The sequence below is a fragment of the Phyllobates terribilis genome, unplaced genomic scaffold (genome assembly GCF_046119375.1).
Source record: "Phyllobates terribilis strain yellow unplaced genomic scaffold, ASM4611937v1 Scaffold_8__6_contigs__length_399053987, whole genome shotgun sequence".
NCBI lineage: Eukaryota > Metazoa > Chordata > Amphibia > Anura > Dendrobatidae > Phyllobates > Phyllobates terribilis.
In genome coordinates this window covers 385,044,090-385,061,183 of record NW_027362768.1, presented here as the reverse complement: position 1 = coordinate 385,061,183, position 17,094 = coordinate 385,044,090, and the positions used below count along the sequence as shown (strand labels likewise).

Here is a 17,094-nt window from a genome sequence, read left to right as displayed (position 1 = left end):
ACGGGCGAGACACCCCATGTACTGAGCCCGGAGCGCACGAGACGGGCGAGACACCCCATGTACTGAAACCGGAGCGCACGAGACACCCCATGTACTGAGCCCGGAGCGCACGAGACGGGCGAGATACCCCATGTACTGAGCCCGAAGCGCACGAGACGGGTGAGAAACTCCATGTACTGAGCCCGGAGCGCATGAGACTGGCGAGACACCCCATGTACTGAGCCCGGAGCGCACGAGACGCCCCATGTACTGAGCCCGGAGCGCACGAGACGGGCGAGACGCCCCATGTACTGAGCCCGGAGCGCACGAGACGGGCGAGACACCCCAAGTACTGAGCCCGGAGCGCAGGAGACAGACGAGACACCCCGTGTACTGAGCCCGGAGCGCACGAGACATCCCATGTATTGAGCCCGGAGCGCACGAGACGGACGAGACACCCCGTGTACTGAACCCGGAGCGCACGAGACATCCCATGTACTGAGCCCGGAGCGCACGAGCCGGACGAGACACCCCGTGTACTGAACCCGGAGCGCACGAGCCGGACGAGACACCCCGTGTACTGAGCCCGGAGCGCACGAGACGGGCGAGACACCCCATGTACTGAGCCCGGAGCGCACGAGACGGGCGAGACACCCCATGTACTGAAACCGGAGCGCACGAGACACCCCATGTACTGAGCCCGGAGCGCGCGAGACGGACGAGACACCCCATGTACTGAGCCCGGAGCGCATGAGACGGGCGAGACACCCCATGTACTGAAACCGGAGCGCACGAGACACCCCGTGTACTTAGCCCGGAGCGCACGAGACGGACGAGACACCCCATGTACTGAGCCCAGAGCGCACGAGACGGGCGAGACACCCCATGTACTGAGCCCGGAGCGCACGAGACAGGCGAGACACCCATGTACTGAAACCGGAGTGCACGAGACACCCCATGTACTGAACCCGGAGCGCACGAGACGGGCGAGATACCCCATGTACTGAGCCCGGAGCGCACGAGACGGGCGAGACACCCCATGTACTGAGCCCGGAGCGCACGAGACGGGCGAGACACCCCATGTACTGAGCCCGGAGCGCACGAGACACCCCATGTACTGAGCCCGGAGCGCACGAGACGGGCGAGATACCCCATGTACTGAGCCCGGAGCGCACGAGACGGGCGAGACGCCCCATGTACTGAGCCCGGAGCGCACGAGACGGGCGAGACACCCCAAGTACTGAGCCCGGAGCGCACGAGACAGACGAGACACCCCGTGTACTGAGCCCGGAGCGCACGAGACATCCCATGTACTGAGCCCGGAGCGCACGAGACACCCCATGTACTGAGCCCGGAGCGCACGAGACGAGCGATACACCCCAAGTACTGAGCCTGGAGCGCACGAGACAGAAGAGACACCCCGTGTACTGAGCCCGGAGCGCACGAGACGGACGAGACACCCCATGTACTGAGCCCGGAGCGCACGAGACGGGCGAGACACCCCATGTACTGAGCCCGGAGCGCACGAGACGGGCGAGACACCCCATGTACTGAGCCCGGGACGCACGAGACGGGCGAGACACCCCATGTACTGAGCCCGGAGCGCACAAGACGGGCGAGACACCCCATGTACTGAGCCCGGAGCGCACGAGACGGGCGAGACACCCCATGTACTGAGCCCGGAGCGCACGAGACGGGCGAGACACCCCATGTACTGAGCCCGGGACGCACGAGACGGGCGAGACACCCCATGTACTGAGCCCGGAGCGCACGAGACGGGCGAGACACCCCATGTACTGAGCCCGGAGCGCACGAGACGGACGAGACACCCCATGTACTGAGCCCGGAGCGCACGAGACGGGCGAGACACCCCATGTACTGAGCCCGGAGCGCACGAGCCGGACGAGACACCGCATGTACTGAGCCCGGAGCGCACGAGCCGGACAAGACACCCAATGTACTGAGCCCGGGTGACGGGAGCTATACTCCATGTACTGAGCCCGGGTGACGGGAGCTACACCCCATGTACTGAGCCCGGGTGACGGGAGCTACACCCCATGTACTGAGCCCGGGTGACGGGAGATACACCCCATGTACTGAGCCCGGGTGACGGGAGATACACCCCATGTACTGAGCCCGGGTGACGGGAGCTACACCCCATGTTCTGAGCCCGGGTGACGAGAGCTACACCCCATGTACTGAGCCCGGGTGACGGGAGCTACACCCCATGTACTGAGCCCGGGTGACGGGAGCTACACCCCATGTACTGAGCCCGGGTGACGGGAGCTACACCCCATGTACTGAGCCCGGGTGACGGGAGCTACACCCCATGTTCTGAGCCCGGGTGACGGGAGCTACACCCCATGTACTGAGCCCGGGTGACGGGAGATACACCCCATGTACTGAGCCCGGGTGACGGGAGCTACACCCCATGTTCTGAGCCCGGGTGACGAGAGCTACACCCCATGTACTGAGCCCGGGTGACGGGAGCTACACCCCATGTACTGAGCCCGGGTGACGGGAGCTACACCCCATGTACTGAGCCCGGGTGACGGGAGCTACACCCCATGTACTGAGCCCGGGTGACGGGAGCTACACCCCATGTTCTGAGCCCGGGTGACGGGAGCTACACCCCATGTACTGAGCCCGGGTGACGGGAGATACACCCCATGTACTGAGCCCGGGTGACGGGAGCTACACCCCATGTTCTGAGCCCGGGTGACGGGAGCTACACCCCATGTACTGAGCCCGGGTGACGGGAGCTACACCCCATGTAGAGTTATCAGTCATTGTGCAGGAGGAGGTGAGCTGTGACATCGCCTCTTGTGATTGGTGGATGTGGTTGCCGTGGTCTCGCTGCCTGTGGTTGTTACACTGTATCCCCGGCTCACCTTTCGGAGTGTTGCGCTCCTCGTCCGCTTGTCTCAGGAGATCCGGTTGGACGCTCGGCCCGGCGTTAAGATCCTGCAATAACACGGAAATGGCGGCTGAAGTTGCGGCACCGGAGGACGGCGGGGACAGAGCGATCTGGGGCTGTGGACACATGAAGTGCAGCACGTGGCCGCCAGTCATGTGACGCCTGCACTCACTTTCACCAGAGGGGCGGCGCTGTAGGTCAGGATATCGGAGTAGAAGCCTCGCTGTCTGATCACCGGATATTTCCGCGGCAGGACGGCGCTGATCTGCGCGGCCGATACCGGCACAAGAGACTGCGGACGCGGGGATCTCCCGGTGTGGATGGGACTCGGAGGAGGAGGAGGATGGGAGTCGTCCGCACGTATCTGCTCCATCTGCGCTCTACAGAGGAGACAAAGATGTCCGAAAACTACAGGACTGCGACAGCTGCAGAGCATCACCCCCCCCTTCCTCAGAACACCACCCCCAGCACCCTGCAGAACATCACCCCCCTGCAGAACATCACCCCCCTGCAGAACATCACCCCCCTGCCGAACATCACCACCCTGAAGAACATCACATCACCCCCCTGCAGAACATCACCCCCCTGCAGAACATCACCCCCAGCAGAACATCACCCCCCTGCCGAACATCAGCCCCCAGCACCCTGCAGAACATCACCCCCCTGCCGAACATCACCACCCTGAAGAACATCACATCACCCCTCGCAGAACATCACCCCCCTGCAGAACATCACCCCCCTGCAGAACATCACCCCCCTGCCGAACATCAGCCCCCGCAGAACATCACAACCCCCGCCGAACATCACCCCCCTGAAGAACATCACCCCCAGCAGAACATCACCCCCCGCAGAACATCACCCCCCCCACAGAACATCACCCCCCCGCAGAACATCACCCCCAGCAGAACACCACCCCCTGCAGAACATCACCCCCAGCAGAACACCACCCCCAGCAGAACATCACCCCCCTGCAGAACATCACCCCCAGCAGAACATCACCCCCCCGCAGAACATCACCCCCAGCAGAACACCACCCCCTGCCGAACATCAGCCCCCACAGAACATCACCCCCAGCAGAACATCACCCCCCTGCAGAACATCACCCCCCACAGAACATCACCCCCAGCAGAACATCACCCCCCTGCAGAACATCAGCCCCCACAGAACATCACCCCCAGCAGAACATCACCCCCCACAGAACATCACCCCCAGCAGAACATCACCCCCAGCAGAACATCACCCCCCACAGAACATCACCCCCAGCAGAACATCACCCCCAGCAGAACATCACCCCCCTGCAGAACATCAGCCCCCACAGAACATCACCCCCAGCAGAACATCACCCCCCACAGAACATCACCCCCAGCAGAACATCACCCCCCTGCAGAACATCACCCCCCACAGAACATCACCCCCAGCAGAACATCACCCCCAGCAGAACATCACCCCCCTGCAGAACATCAGCCCCCACAGAACATCACCCCCAGCAGAACATCACCCCCCTGCAGAACATCACCCCCCCTGCAGAACACCAGCCCCCGCAGAACATCACCCCCAGCAGAACATCACTCCCCTGCAGAACATCGCCCCCCGCAGAACATCGCCCCCCGCAGAACACCACCCCCCGCAGAACATCACCCCCCGCAGAACATCACCCCCCGCAGAACATCACCCCCCGCAGAACACCACCCCCAGCAGAACATCACCCCCCAGCAGAACATCACCCCCCGCAGAACATCACCCCCAGCAGAACATCACCCCCCTGCAGAACATCACCCCCCCTGCAGAACACCAGCCCCCGCAGAACATCACTCCCCGCAGAACATCACCCCCTGCAGATCACCCCTCGCAGAACATCACTCCCCGCAGAACATCAGCCCCCCCGCAGAACATCACCCCCTGCAGAACACCCGCCCCCGCAGAACACCCGCCCCCGCAGAACATCACCCCCTGCAGAACACCCCCCCCCGCAGAACACCCCCCCCGCAGAACACCCCCCCCGCAGAACATCACTCCCCGCAGAACATCACTCCCCTGCAGAACATCACTCCCCTGCAGAACATCACTCCCCTGCAGAACATCGCCCCCCGCAGAACATCGCCCCCCGCAGAACATCACCCCCCGCAGAACACCACCCCCCGCAGAACATCACCCCCCCGCAGAACATCCCCCCCGCAGAACATCCCCCCCTGCAGAACATCCCCCCCTGCAGAACACCCCCCCCCGCAGAACATCCCCCCCTGCAGAACATCCCCCCCTGCAGAACATCACCCCCCGCAGAACATCACTCCCCGCAGAACATCACTCCCCTGCAGAACATCACCCCCCCTCCAGAACATCACCCCCCCTGCAGAGCATCACCTCTCCATCATTTGAGCTGCAGACTATTCCACCCTGACTTTGGAGCTTCTCTCTGATACCAGGACGATTCCCCGGAGCAGAGAGCGGAGCTGCACTGTAAAGCATTTGGGAAGGCACAGAACAGCCCCGAGCCTCAGAACTGACGGCGGGGTGAGACACCAACAGACAATGGGGTGGAGTCACTGATCACAGAGCAGCCCTAAGGGAGCAGAGCGGCAGTGTAAAGCATCGAGGAGGGACAGAACTGCTGTTACAAAGGACAGCGGGGGCCACAAACCCCACACAGGGGCCAGCCGGGGAACTACATGCCCCAGCAATCCCCGGAGGGCTGCAACTGGGTGAGCTGGGGCTTGTAGTCCCCCTGACTTCAGGCTGTGCTGTGTCGCAGCTGCGGGTCCGGTACAAATTCATATAAACCGAAGACAGAACGAGCGCAGAAATCACAGTACCTGCTCCGCCGTCTCCAGGCAACAGGACGCCGCGTATCCAGGGAGACACCAAGTCATCAGCAGGGAGGACGGATGGACACGCCCCCAGCCACGAGTAATTAGCATATTCTGACTATGCGACTCCTAGCGGCCGACACAGACAATGCAACTCCACCACTGTGTGGTAACCGGGAGACAGCGGCGCCTAGCGCCCATTAACAGTTATGCCACCACTACACGGGTGACAGTGGCCTCCTGTGGTCACTGAAAGAACGCCCCCACTGCTGGGAGACAGCGGCCCCCTGTGGTCACTGAAAGAACGCCCCCACTACCCGGGAGACAGCGGCCCCCTGTGGTCACAGAGAAGATCGCCCCCACTGCTGGGAGACAGCGGCCCCCTGTGGTCAGAGAGAAGAACGCCCCCACTGCTGGGAGACAGCGGCCCCCTGTGGTCAGAGAGAAGAACGCCCCAACTACCTGGGAGACAGCGGCCCCCTATAGTCTCAGAGAAGAATGCTCCCACTGCCTGGGAGACAGCGGCCCCCTGTGGTCAAAGGGAAGAAAGCCCCCACTAACAGGGAGACAGCGGCCCCCTGTGGTCAAAGAGAAGAAAGTCCCCACTACCGGGGAGACAGCGGCCCCCTGTGGTCACAGAGAAGAACGCCCCCACTACCTGGATGACAGCGGCCCCCAGTGGTCACAGAGAAGAACGCCCCCACAACTTGGATGACAGGGGCCCCTTGTGGTCACAGAGAAGAACGCCCCCACTACCTGGATGACAGCGGCCCCCTGTGGTCACAGAGAAGAAAGCCCCCACTACCCGGGAGACAGCAGCCCCCTGTGGTCACAGAGAAGAAAGCCCCCACTACCCGGGAGACAGCGGCCCCCTGTGGTCACAGAGAAGAAAGCCCCCACTACCCGGGAGACAGCGGCCCCTTGTGGTCACAGAGAAGAACATCCCCACTACCTGGATGACAGCAGCCCCCTGTGGTCACAGAGAAGAACGTCCCCACTACCCGGGAGACAGCGGCCCCCTGTGGTCACAGAGAAGAATGCTCCCACTACCCGGGAGACAGCGGCCCCCTGTGGTCACAGAGAAGAACGCCCTCACTACCCGGGAGACAGCGGCCCCCTGTGGTCACAGAGAAGAACGCCCTCACTACCCGGGAGACAGCGGCCCCCTGTGGTCACAGAGAAGAACGCCCCCACTATCCGGGAGACAGCGGCCCCCTGTGGTCTCAGAGAAGAACGCCCCCACTACACGGGAGACAGCGGCCCCCTGTGGTCACAGAGAAGAATGCCCCCACTACCCTTGAGACAGCGGCCCCCTGTGGTCACAGAGAAGAATGCCCCCACTACCCGGGAGACAGCGGCCCCCTGTGGTCACAGAGAAGAACATCCCCACTACCCGGGAGACAGCGGCCCCCTGTGGTCACAGAGAAGAACGCCCCCACTATCCGGGAGACAGCGGCCCCCTGTGGTCTCAGAGAAGAAAGAACCCACTACGTGGGAGACAGCGGCCCCCTGTGGTCACAGAGAAGAACATCCCCACTACTGGGAGACAGCGGCCCCTGTGGTCACAGAGAAGAACGCCCTCACTACCCGGGAGACAGAGGCCCCCTGTGGTCACACAGAAGAATGCCTCCCACTACCTGGATGACAGCAGCCCCCTGTGGTCACAGAGTAGAACGCCTCCCACTACCTGGATGACAGCGGCCTCCTGTGGTCACAGAGAAGAACGCCCCCACTACTGGGAGACAGCGGCCCCCCTGTGGTCACACAGAAGAATGCCTCCCACTACCTGGATGACAGCGGCCCCCTGTGGTCACAGAGAAGAACGCCTCCCACTACCTGGATGACAGCGGCCTCCTGTGGTCACAGAGAAGAACGCCCCCACTACTGGGAGACAGCGGCCCCTTGTGGTCACAGATCAGAATGCCCCCACTACCTGGAAGACAGCGGCCCCCTGTGGTCATAGAGAAGAACACCCCCACTACTCGGGAGACAGCGGCCCCCTGTGGTCATAGAGAAGAACACCCCCACTACCCGGGAGACAGCGGCCCCCTGTGGTCATAGAGAATAAAGAACCCACTACCCGGGAGACAGCGGCCCTCTGTGGTCACAGAGAAGAACGCCCCCACTGCTGTGAGACAGCGCCCCCCTGTGGTCACAGAGAAGAACGCCCCCACTGCTGGGAGACAGCAGCCCCCTATGGTCACAGAGAAGAAAGCCCCCACTGCCTGGGAGACAGCGGCCCCCTGTGGTCACAGAGAAGAATGCCCCCACTACTGGGAAACAGCGGCCCCCTGTGGTCACAGAGAAGAAAGCCCCCACTGCCTGGGAGACAGCGGCCCCCTATGGTCACAGAGAAGAAAGCCCCCACTGCCTGGGAGACAGCGGCCCCCTGTGGTCACAGAGAAGAACGCCCTCACTACCCGGGAGACAGCGGCCCCCTGTGGTCACAGAGAAGAAAGCCCCCACTGCCTGGGAGACAGCGGCCCCCTATGGTCACAGAGAAGAATGCCCCCACTGCTCGGGAGACAGCGGCCCCCTGTGGTCACAGAGAAGAACATCCCCACTACTTGGGAGACAGCGGCCCCCTGTGGTCACAGAGAAGAACATCCCCACGACCTGGGAGACAGCGGCCTCCTGTGGTCACAGAGAAGAAAGAACCCACTACCTGGATGACAGCAGCCCCCTGTGGTCACACAGAAGAACATCCCCACGACCTGGGAGACAGCGGCCTCCTGTGGTCACAGAGAAGAAAGAACCCACTACCTGGGAGACAGCGGCCCCCTGTGGTCACAGAGAAGAACATCCCCACGACCTGGGAGACAGCGGCCTCCTGTGGTCACAGAGAAGAAAGAAACCACTACCTGGGAGACAGCGGCCCCCTGTGGTCACAGAGAAGAACACCCTCACTACCCCGGAGACAGGGCCCCCTGTGGTCACAGAGAAGAAAGCCCCCACTACCGGGGAGACAGCGGCCCCCAGTGGTCACAGAGAAGAATGCCTCCCACTACCTGGATGACAGCAGCCCCCTGTGGTCACAGAGAAGAACGTCCCCACTACCCGGCAGACAGCGGCCCCCTGTGGTCACAGAGAAGAACGCCCCCACTACACGGGAGACAGCGGCCCCCTGTGGTCACAGAGAAGAATGCCCCCACTACCCGGGAGACAGCGGCCCCCTGTGGTCACAGAGAAGAATGCCCCCACTACCCGGGAGACAGCGGCCCCCTGTGCTCACAGAGAAGAACATCCCCACTACCCGGGAGACAGCGGCCCCCTGTGGTCACAGAGAAGAACGCCCTCACTACCCGGGAGACAGCGGCCCCCTGTGGTCACAGAGAAGAACGCCCTCACTACCCGGGAGACAGCGGCCCCCTGTGGTCACAGAGAAGAACGCCCCCACTATCCGGGAGACAGCGGCCCCCTGTGGTCTCAGAGAAGAACGCCCCCACTACACGGGAGACAGCGGCCCCCTGTGGTCACAGAGAAGAATGCCCCCACTACCCTTGAGACAGCGGCCCCCTGTGGTCACAGAGAAGAATGCCCCCACTACCCGGGAGACAGCGGCCCCCTGTGGTCACAGAGAAGAACATCCCCACTACCCGGGAGACAGCGGCCCCCTGTGGTCACAGAGTAGAACGCCCCCACTATCCGGGAGACAGCGGCCCCCTGTGGTCTCAGAGAAGAAAGAACCCACTACGTGGGAGACAGCGGCCCCCTGTGATCACAGAGAAGAACATCCCCACTACTGGGAGACAGCGGCCCCTGTGGTCACAGAGAAGAACGCCCTCACTACCCGGGAGACAGAGGCCCCCTGTGGTCACACAGAAGAACGTCCTCACTACCTAGAAGACAGCACTCCCTGTGATCACACAGAAGAATGCCTCCCACTACCTGGATGACAGCGGCCCCCTGTGGTCACAGAGTAGAACGCCTCCCACTACCTGGATGACAGCAGCCCCCTGTGGTCACAGAGAAGAACGCCCCCACTACTGGGAGACAGCGGCCCCCCTGTTGTCACACAGAAGAATGCCTCCCACTACCTGGATGACAGCGGCCCCCTGTGGTCACAGAGAAGAACGCCTCCCACTACCTGGATGACAGCGGCCCCCTGTGGTCACAGAGAAGAACGCCCCCACTACTGGGAGACAGCGGCCCCTTGTGGTCACAGATCAGAATGCCCCCACTACCTGGAAGACAGCGGCCCCCTGTGGTCACAGAGAAGAACGCCCCCACTACCCGGGAGACAGTGGCCCCCTCTGGTCACAGAGAAGAAAGCCCCACTGCCCGGGAGACAGCGGCCCCCTGTGGTCACAAAGAACGCCCCCACTACTGGGAGACAGCGGCCCCCTGTGGTCACAGAGAAGAACGCCCCCACTGCCCGAGGGAAAGCGGCCCCCTGTGGTCACAGAGAAGAATGCCCCTACAGCCGTGGAGACAGCGGCCCCCTGTGGTCACTGAAAGAACGCCCCCACTGCTGGGAGACAGCGGCCCCCTGTGGTCACTGAAAGAACGCCCCCACTGCCCGGGAGACAGCGGCCCCCTGTGGTCACAGAGAAGAACATCCCCACGACCTGGGAGATAGCGGCCCCCTGAGGTCACAGAGAAGAACATCCCCACTATCCGGGAGACAGCGGCCTCCTGTGGTCATAGAGAAGAAAGAACCCACTACCTGGGAGACAGCGGCCCCCCAGTGGTCACACAGAAGAATGCCTCCCACTACCTGGATGACAGCGGCCCCCTGTGGTCACAGAGAAGAACGCCTCCCACTACCTGGATGACAGCGGCCCCCTGTGGTCACAGAGAAGAACGCCCCCACTACTGGGAGACAGCGGCCCCTTGTGGTCACAGATCAGAATGCCCCCACTACCTGGAAGACAGCGGCCCCCTGTGGTCATAGAGAAGAACACCCCCACTACTCGGGAGACAGCGGCCCCCTGTGGTCATAGAGAAGAACACCCCCACTACCCGGGAGACAGCGGCCCCCTGTGGTCATAGAGAATAAAGAACCCACTACCCGGGAGACAGCGGCCCTCTGTGGTCACAGAGAAGAACGCCCCCACTGCTGTGAGACAGCGCCCCCCTGTGGTCACAGAGAAGAACGCCCCCACTGCTGGGAGAAAGCAGCCCCCTATGGTCACAGAGAAGAAAGCCCCCACTGCCTGGGAGACAGCGGCCCCCTGTGGTCACAGAGAAGAATGCCCCCACTACTGGGAAACAGCGGCCCCCTGTGGTCACAGAGAAGAAAGCCCCCACTGCCTGGGAGACAGCGGCCCCCTATGGTCACAGAGAAGAAAGCCCCCACTGCCTGGGAGACAGCGGCCCCCTGTGGTCACAGAGAAGAACGCCCTCACTACCCGGGAGACAGCGGCCCCCTGTGGTCACAGAGAAGAAAGCCCCCACTGCCTGGGAGACAGCGGCCCCCTATGGTCACAGAGAAGAATGCCCCCACTGCTCGGGAGACAGCGGCCCCCTGTGGTCACAGAGAAGAACGCCCCCACTACTTGGGAGACAGCGGCCCCCTGTGGTCACAGAGAAGAACATCCCCACGACCTGGGAGACAGCGGCCTCCTGTGGTCACAGAGAAGAAAGAACCCACTACCTGGATGACAGCAGCCCCCTGTGGTCACACAGAAGAACATCCCCACGACCTGGGAGACAGCGGCCCCCTGTGGTCACAGAGTAGAACGCCTCCCACTACCTGGATGACAGCAGCCCCCTGTGGTCACAGAGAAGAACGCCCCCACTACTGGGAGACAGCGGCCCCCCTGTTGTCACACAGAAGAATGCCTCCCACTACCTGGATGACAGCGGCCCCCTGTGGTCACAGAGAAGAACGCCTCCCACTACCTGGATGACAGCGGCCCCCTGTGGTCACAGAGAAGAACGCCCCCACTACTGGGAGACAGCAGCCCCTTGTGGTCACAGATCAGAATGCCCCCACTACCTGGAAGACAGCGGCCCCCTGTGGTCACAGAGAAGAACGCCCCCACTACCCGGGAGACAGTGGCCCCCTCTGGTCACAGAGAAGAAAGCCCCACTGCCCGGGAGACAGCGGCCCCCTGTGATCACAGAGAAGAAAGCCCCACTGCCCGGGAGACAGCGGCCCCCTGTGGTCACAAAGAACGCCCCCACTACTGGGAGACAGCGGCCCCCTGTGGTCACAGAGAAGAACGCCCCCACTGCCCGAGGGAAAGCGGCCCCCTGTGGTCACAGAGAAGAATGCCCCTACAGCCGTGGAGACAGCGGCCCCCTGTGGTCACTGAAAGAACGCCCCCACTGCTGGGAGACAGCGGCCCCCTGTGGTCACTGAAAGAACGCCCCCACTGCCCGGGAGACAGCGGCCCCCTGTGGTCACAGAGAAGAACATCCCCACGACCTGGGAGATAGCGGCCCCCTGAGGTCACAGAGAAGAACATCCCCACTATCCGGGAGACAGCGGCCTCCTGTGGTCATAGAGAAGAAAGAACCCACTACCTGGGAGACAGCGGCCCCCTGTGGTCACAGAGAAGAAAGCCCCCACTACCTGGGAGACAGCGGCCCCCTGTGGTCACAGAGAAGAACATCCCCACTATCCGGGAGACAGCGGCCTCCTGTGGTCACAGAGAAGAAAGAACCCACTACCTGGGAGACAGCGGCCCCCTGTGGTCACAGAGAAGAAAGCCCCCACTACCTGGGAGACAGCGGCCCCCTGTGGTCACAGAGAAGAACATCCCCACTACTGGGAGACAGCGGCCCCCCTGTGGTCACAGAGAAGAACACCCTCACTACCCCGGAGACAGCGGCCCCCTGTGGTCACAGAGAAGAACGCCCCCACTGCCCGGGAGACAGCGTCCCCCTGTGGTCACAGAGAAGAACGTCCCCACTACCCGGGAGACAGCGGCCCCCTGTGGTCACAGAGAAGAACGCCCCCACTACCTGGAAGACAGCGGCCCCCTGTGGTCACAGAGAAGAATTCCCCCACTACTCGGGAGACAGCGGCCCCCTGTGGTCACAGAGAAGAATGCCCCACTACCTGGAAGACAGCGGCCCCCTGTGGTCACAGAGAAGAAAGCCCCCACTACCTGGGAGACAGCGGCCCCCTGTGGTCACAGAGAAGAACGCCCTCACTACCCGGGAGACAGCGGCCCCCTGTGGTCATAGAGAAGAACGCCCCCACTACCCGGGAGACAGCAGCCCCCTGTGGTCACAGAGAAGAACGCCCCCACTACCGGGGAGACAGCGGCCCCCTGTGGTCACAGAGAAGAATGCCCCCACTACCCGGGAGACAACGGCCCCCTGTGGTCACAGAGAAGAATGTCCCCACTACCGGGGAGACAGCGGCCCCTGTGGTCACAGAGAAGAATGCCCCCACTACCCGGGAGACAGCGGCCCCCTGTGGTCACAGAGAAGAACATCCCCACTACCGGGGAGACAGCGGCCCCTGTGGTCACAGAAAAGAAAGCCCCCACTACCTGGGAGACAGCGGCCCCTGTGGTCACAGAGAAGAACGCCCCCACTACCCGGGAGACAGCGGCCCCCTGTGGTCAAAGAGAAGAGCATCCCCACTACCGGGGAGACAGCGGCCCCTGTGGTCACAGAGAAGAACGCCCTCACTACCTGGATGACAGCAGCCCCCTGTGGTCACAGAGAAGAACGCCCCCACTGCTGGGAGACAGGGCCCCCTGTGGTCACAGAGAAGAATGCCTCCCACTACCTGGAAAACATCAGCCCCCTGTGGTCACAGAGAAGAATTCCCCCACTACCCGGGAGACAGCGGCCCCCTGTGGTCACAGAGAAGAATGCCCCCACTACCTGGAAGACAGCGGCCCCCTGTGGTCACAGAGAAGAAAGCCCCCACTACCTGGGAGACAGCGGCCCCCTGTGGTCACAGAGAAGAACGCCCTCACTACCCGGGAGACAGAGGCCCCCTGTGGTCATAGAGAAGAACGCCCCCACTACCCGGGAGACAGCAGCCCCCTGTGGTCACAGAGAAGAACGCCCCCACTACACGGGAGACAGCAGCCCCCTGTGGTCACAGAGAAGAACGCCCCCACTACACGGGAGACAGCGGCCCCCTGTGGTCACAGAGAAGAACGCCCCCACTACCCGGGAGACAGCAGCCCCCTGTGGTCACAGAGAAGAACGCCCCCACTACCCGAGAGACATCGGCCCCCTGTGGTCACAGAGAAGAACGCCCCCAGTACCCGGGAGACAGCAGCCCCCTGTGGTCACAGAGAAGAACGCCCCCACTACTGGGAGACAGTGGCCCCCTGTGGTCACAAAGAACGCCCCCACTGCCCGGGAGACAGCGGCCCCCTGTGGTCACAGAGAAGAACATCCCCACTATCCGGGAGACAGCATCCCCCTGTGGTCACAGAGAAGAATGCCTCCCACTACCTGGATGACAGCGGCCCCTTGTGGTCACAGATCAGAATGCCCCCACTACTTGGAAGACAGCGGCCCCCTGTGGTGACAGATCAGAATGCCCCCACTACCTGGATGACAGCGGCCCCCTGTGGTCACAGAGAAGAACGCCCCCACTACTGGGAGACAGCGGCCCCTTGTGGTCACAGATCAGAATGCCCCCACTACCCGGGAGACAGCGGCCCCCTGTGGTCACAGAGAAGAAAGCCCCCACTAACTGGGAGACAGCGGCCCCCTGTGGTCACAGAGAAGAACGCCCTCACTAACGGGGAGACAGCGGCCCCTGTGGTCACAGAGAAGAACGCCCTCACTACCGGGGAGACAGCGGCCCCTGTGGTCACAGAGAAGAAAGCCCTCACTACCTGGGAGACAGCGGCCCCTGTGGTCACAGAGAAGAATGCCCCCACTATCCGGGAGACAGCGGCCCCCTGTGGTCACAAAGAACGCCCCCACTACTGGGAGACAGCAGCCCCCTGTGGTCACAGAGAAGAAAGCCCCCACTGCCTGGGAGACAGCGGCCCCCTATGGTCACAGAGAAGAACGCCCCCACTGCCCGGGAGACAGCGGCCCCTTGTGGTCACAGAGAAGAATGCCCCCACTACCCGGGAGACAGCGGCCCCCTGTGGTCACAGAGAAGAACACCCCCACTGCCCGGGAGACAGCGGCCCCCTGTGGTCACAGAGAAGAACGCCCTCACTATCCGGGAGACAGCGGCCCCCTGTGGTCACAGAGAAGAACATCCCCACTACCGGGGAGACAGCGGCCCCTGTGGTCACAGAGAAGAATGCCTCCCACTACCTGGATGACAGCGGCCCCCTGTGGTCACAGAGAAAAATGCCTCCCACTACCTGGATGACAGCGGCCCCCTGTGGTCACAGAGAAGAATGCCTCCCACTACCTGGAAGACAGCGGCCCCCTGTGGTCACAGAGAAGAAAGCCCCCACTACCTGGGAGACAGCGGCCCCCTGTGGTCACAGAGAAGAACACCCCCACTACCCGGGAGACAGCGGCCCCCTGTGGTCACAGAGAAGAACGCCCCAACTACCTGGGAGACAGCGGCCCCCTGTGGTCACAGAGAAGAACACCCCCACTACCTGGGAGACAGCGGCCCCCTGTGGTCACAGAGAAGAACACCCCCACTACCCGGGAGACAGCGGCCCCCTGTGGTCACAGAGAAGAACATCCCTACGACCTGGGAGACAGCGGCCCCCTGAGGTCACAGAGAAGAACATCCCCACTATCCGGGAGACAGCGGCCTCCTGTGGTCACAGAGAAGAAAGAACCCACTACCTGGGAGACAGCGGCCCCCTGTGGTCACAGAGAAGAAAGAACCCACTACCGGGGAGACAGCGGCCCCTGTGGTCACAGAGAAGAATGCCTCCCACTACCTGGATGACAGCGGCCCCCTGTGGTCACAGAGAAGAATGCCTCCCACTACCTGGATGACAGCGGCCCCCTGTGGTCACAGAGAAGAACGCCCCCACCACCCGGGAGACAGCGGCCCCCTGTGGTCACAGAGAAGAATGCCCCCACTACCCGGGAGACAGCGGCCCCAAGTGGTCACAGAGAAGAATGCCTCCCACTACCTGGATGACAGCAGCCCCCTGTGGTCACAGAGAAGAACGTCCCCACTACCCGGGAGACAGCGGCCCCAAGTGGTCACAGAGAAGAATGCCTCCCACTACCTGGATGACAGCAGCCCCCTGTGGTCACAGAGAAGAACGTCCCCACTACCCGGGAGACAGCGGTCCCCTGTGGTCACAGAGAAGAATGCCCCCACTACCCGGGAGACAACGGCCCCCTGTGGTCACAGAGAAGAATGTCCCCACTACCCGGGAGACAGCGGCCCCCTGTGGTCACAGAGAAGAATGTCCCCACTACCCGGGAGACAGCGGCCCCCTGTGGTCACAGAGAAGAAGGCCCCCACTACCCGGTAGACAGCAGCCCCCTGTGGTCACAGAGAAGAACTTCCCCACTACCCGGGAGACAGCAGCCCCCTGTGGTCACAGAGAAGAACGCCCCCACTACCCGGGAGACAGCGGCCCCCTGTGGTCACAGAGAAGAACGCCCTCAACTACCCAGAAGACAGCGGCCCCCTGTGGTCACAGAGAAGAACGCCCCCACTACCCGGGAGACAGCAGCCCCCTGTGGTCAAAGAGAAGAACGCCCTCACTACCCAGAAGACAGCGGCCCCCTGTGGTCACAGAGAAGAACGCCCCCACTACCCGGGAGACAGCAGCCCCCTGTGGTCACAGAGAAGAACGCCCCCATTATCCGGGAGACAGCGGCCCCCTGTGGTCACAAAGAACGCCCCCACTACTGGGAAACAGCGGCCCCCTGTGGTCACAGAGAAGAACGCCCCCACTACCCGGGAGACAGCGGCTCTCTGTGGTCACAAAGAACGCCCCCACTACTGGGAGACAGCGGCCCCCTGTGGTCACAGAGAAGAACGCCCCCACTAACAGGGAGACAGCGGCCCCCTGTGGTCACAGAAAGAACGCCCCCACTAACTGGGAGACAGCGGCCCCCTGTGGTCACAGATAAGAACGCCCCCACAACTTGGATGACAGCAGCCCCCTGTGGTCACAGAGAAGAACGCCCCCACTACACGGGAGACAGCGGCCCCCTGTGGTCACAGAGAAAAACGCCCCCACTAACTGGGAGACAGCGGCCCCCTGTGGTTACAGAAAGAACGCCCCCACTACCAGGGAGACGGCGGCACCCTGTGGTCACAGAGAAGAAAGCCCCCACTACTGGGAGAGAGCGGCCCCCAGTGGTCACAGAGAAGAAAGCCCCCACTACCAGGGAGACAGTGGTCCCCTGTGGTCACAGAGAAGAACGCCCCCACTACCCAGGAGAGTGCGGCCCCCTGTGGTCACAGAGAAGAATGCCCCCACTACTGGGAGACAGCGGCCCCCTGTGGTCACAGAGAAAAACGCCCTCACTACTGGGAGACAGCGGCCCCCAGTGGTCACAGAGAAGAACGCCCCCACT

At 62.7% G+C, this 17,094-nt stretch overlaps 1 protein-coding gene across 4 annotated transcripts in view; it reads right to left on the bottom strand.

Moving 5' to 3' along the window:
• Positions 1-5,790, bottom strand: part of DNAH1 (dynein axonemal heavy chain 1) — a 124,072-nt gene extending 118,282 nt beyond the window's left edge. For 2 of the 4 annotated variants that reach the window (XM_073645107.1, XM_073645108.1), the window contains exons 1-4: positions 5,707-5,731; positions 5,258-5,456; positions 3,069-3,276; positions 2,871-2,943 (exon numbers count right to left, since the gene is read on the bottom strand). In XM_073645107.1, the coding sequence (XP_073501208.1) occupies positions 2,871-2,943; positions 3,069-3,276; positions 5,258-5,268 (292 nt within the window). In that variant the 5' untranslated portion in view covers positions 5,269-5,456; positions 5,707-5,731. Of the gene's footprint in view, positions 1-2,870; positions 2,944-3,068; positions 3,277-5,257; positions 5,457-5,706 lie in introns of all 4 variants that reach the window. The other 2 variants (XM_073645105.1, XM_073645106.1) reach the window with 2 other exon arrangements.
• Between the last annotated feature and the right edge of the window lie 11,304 nt (positions 5,791-17,094).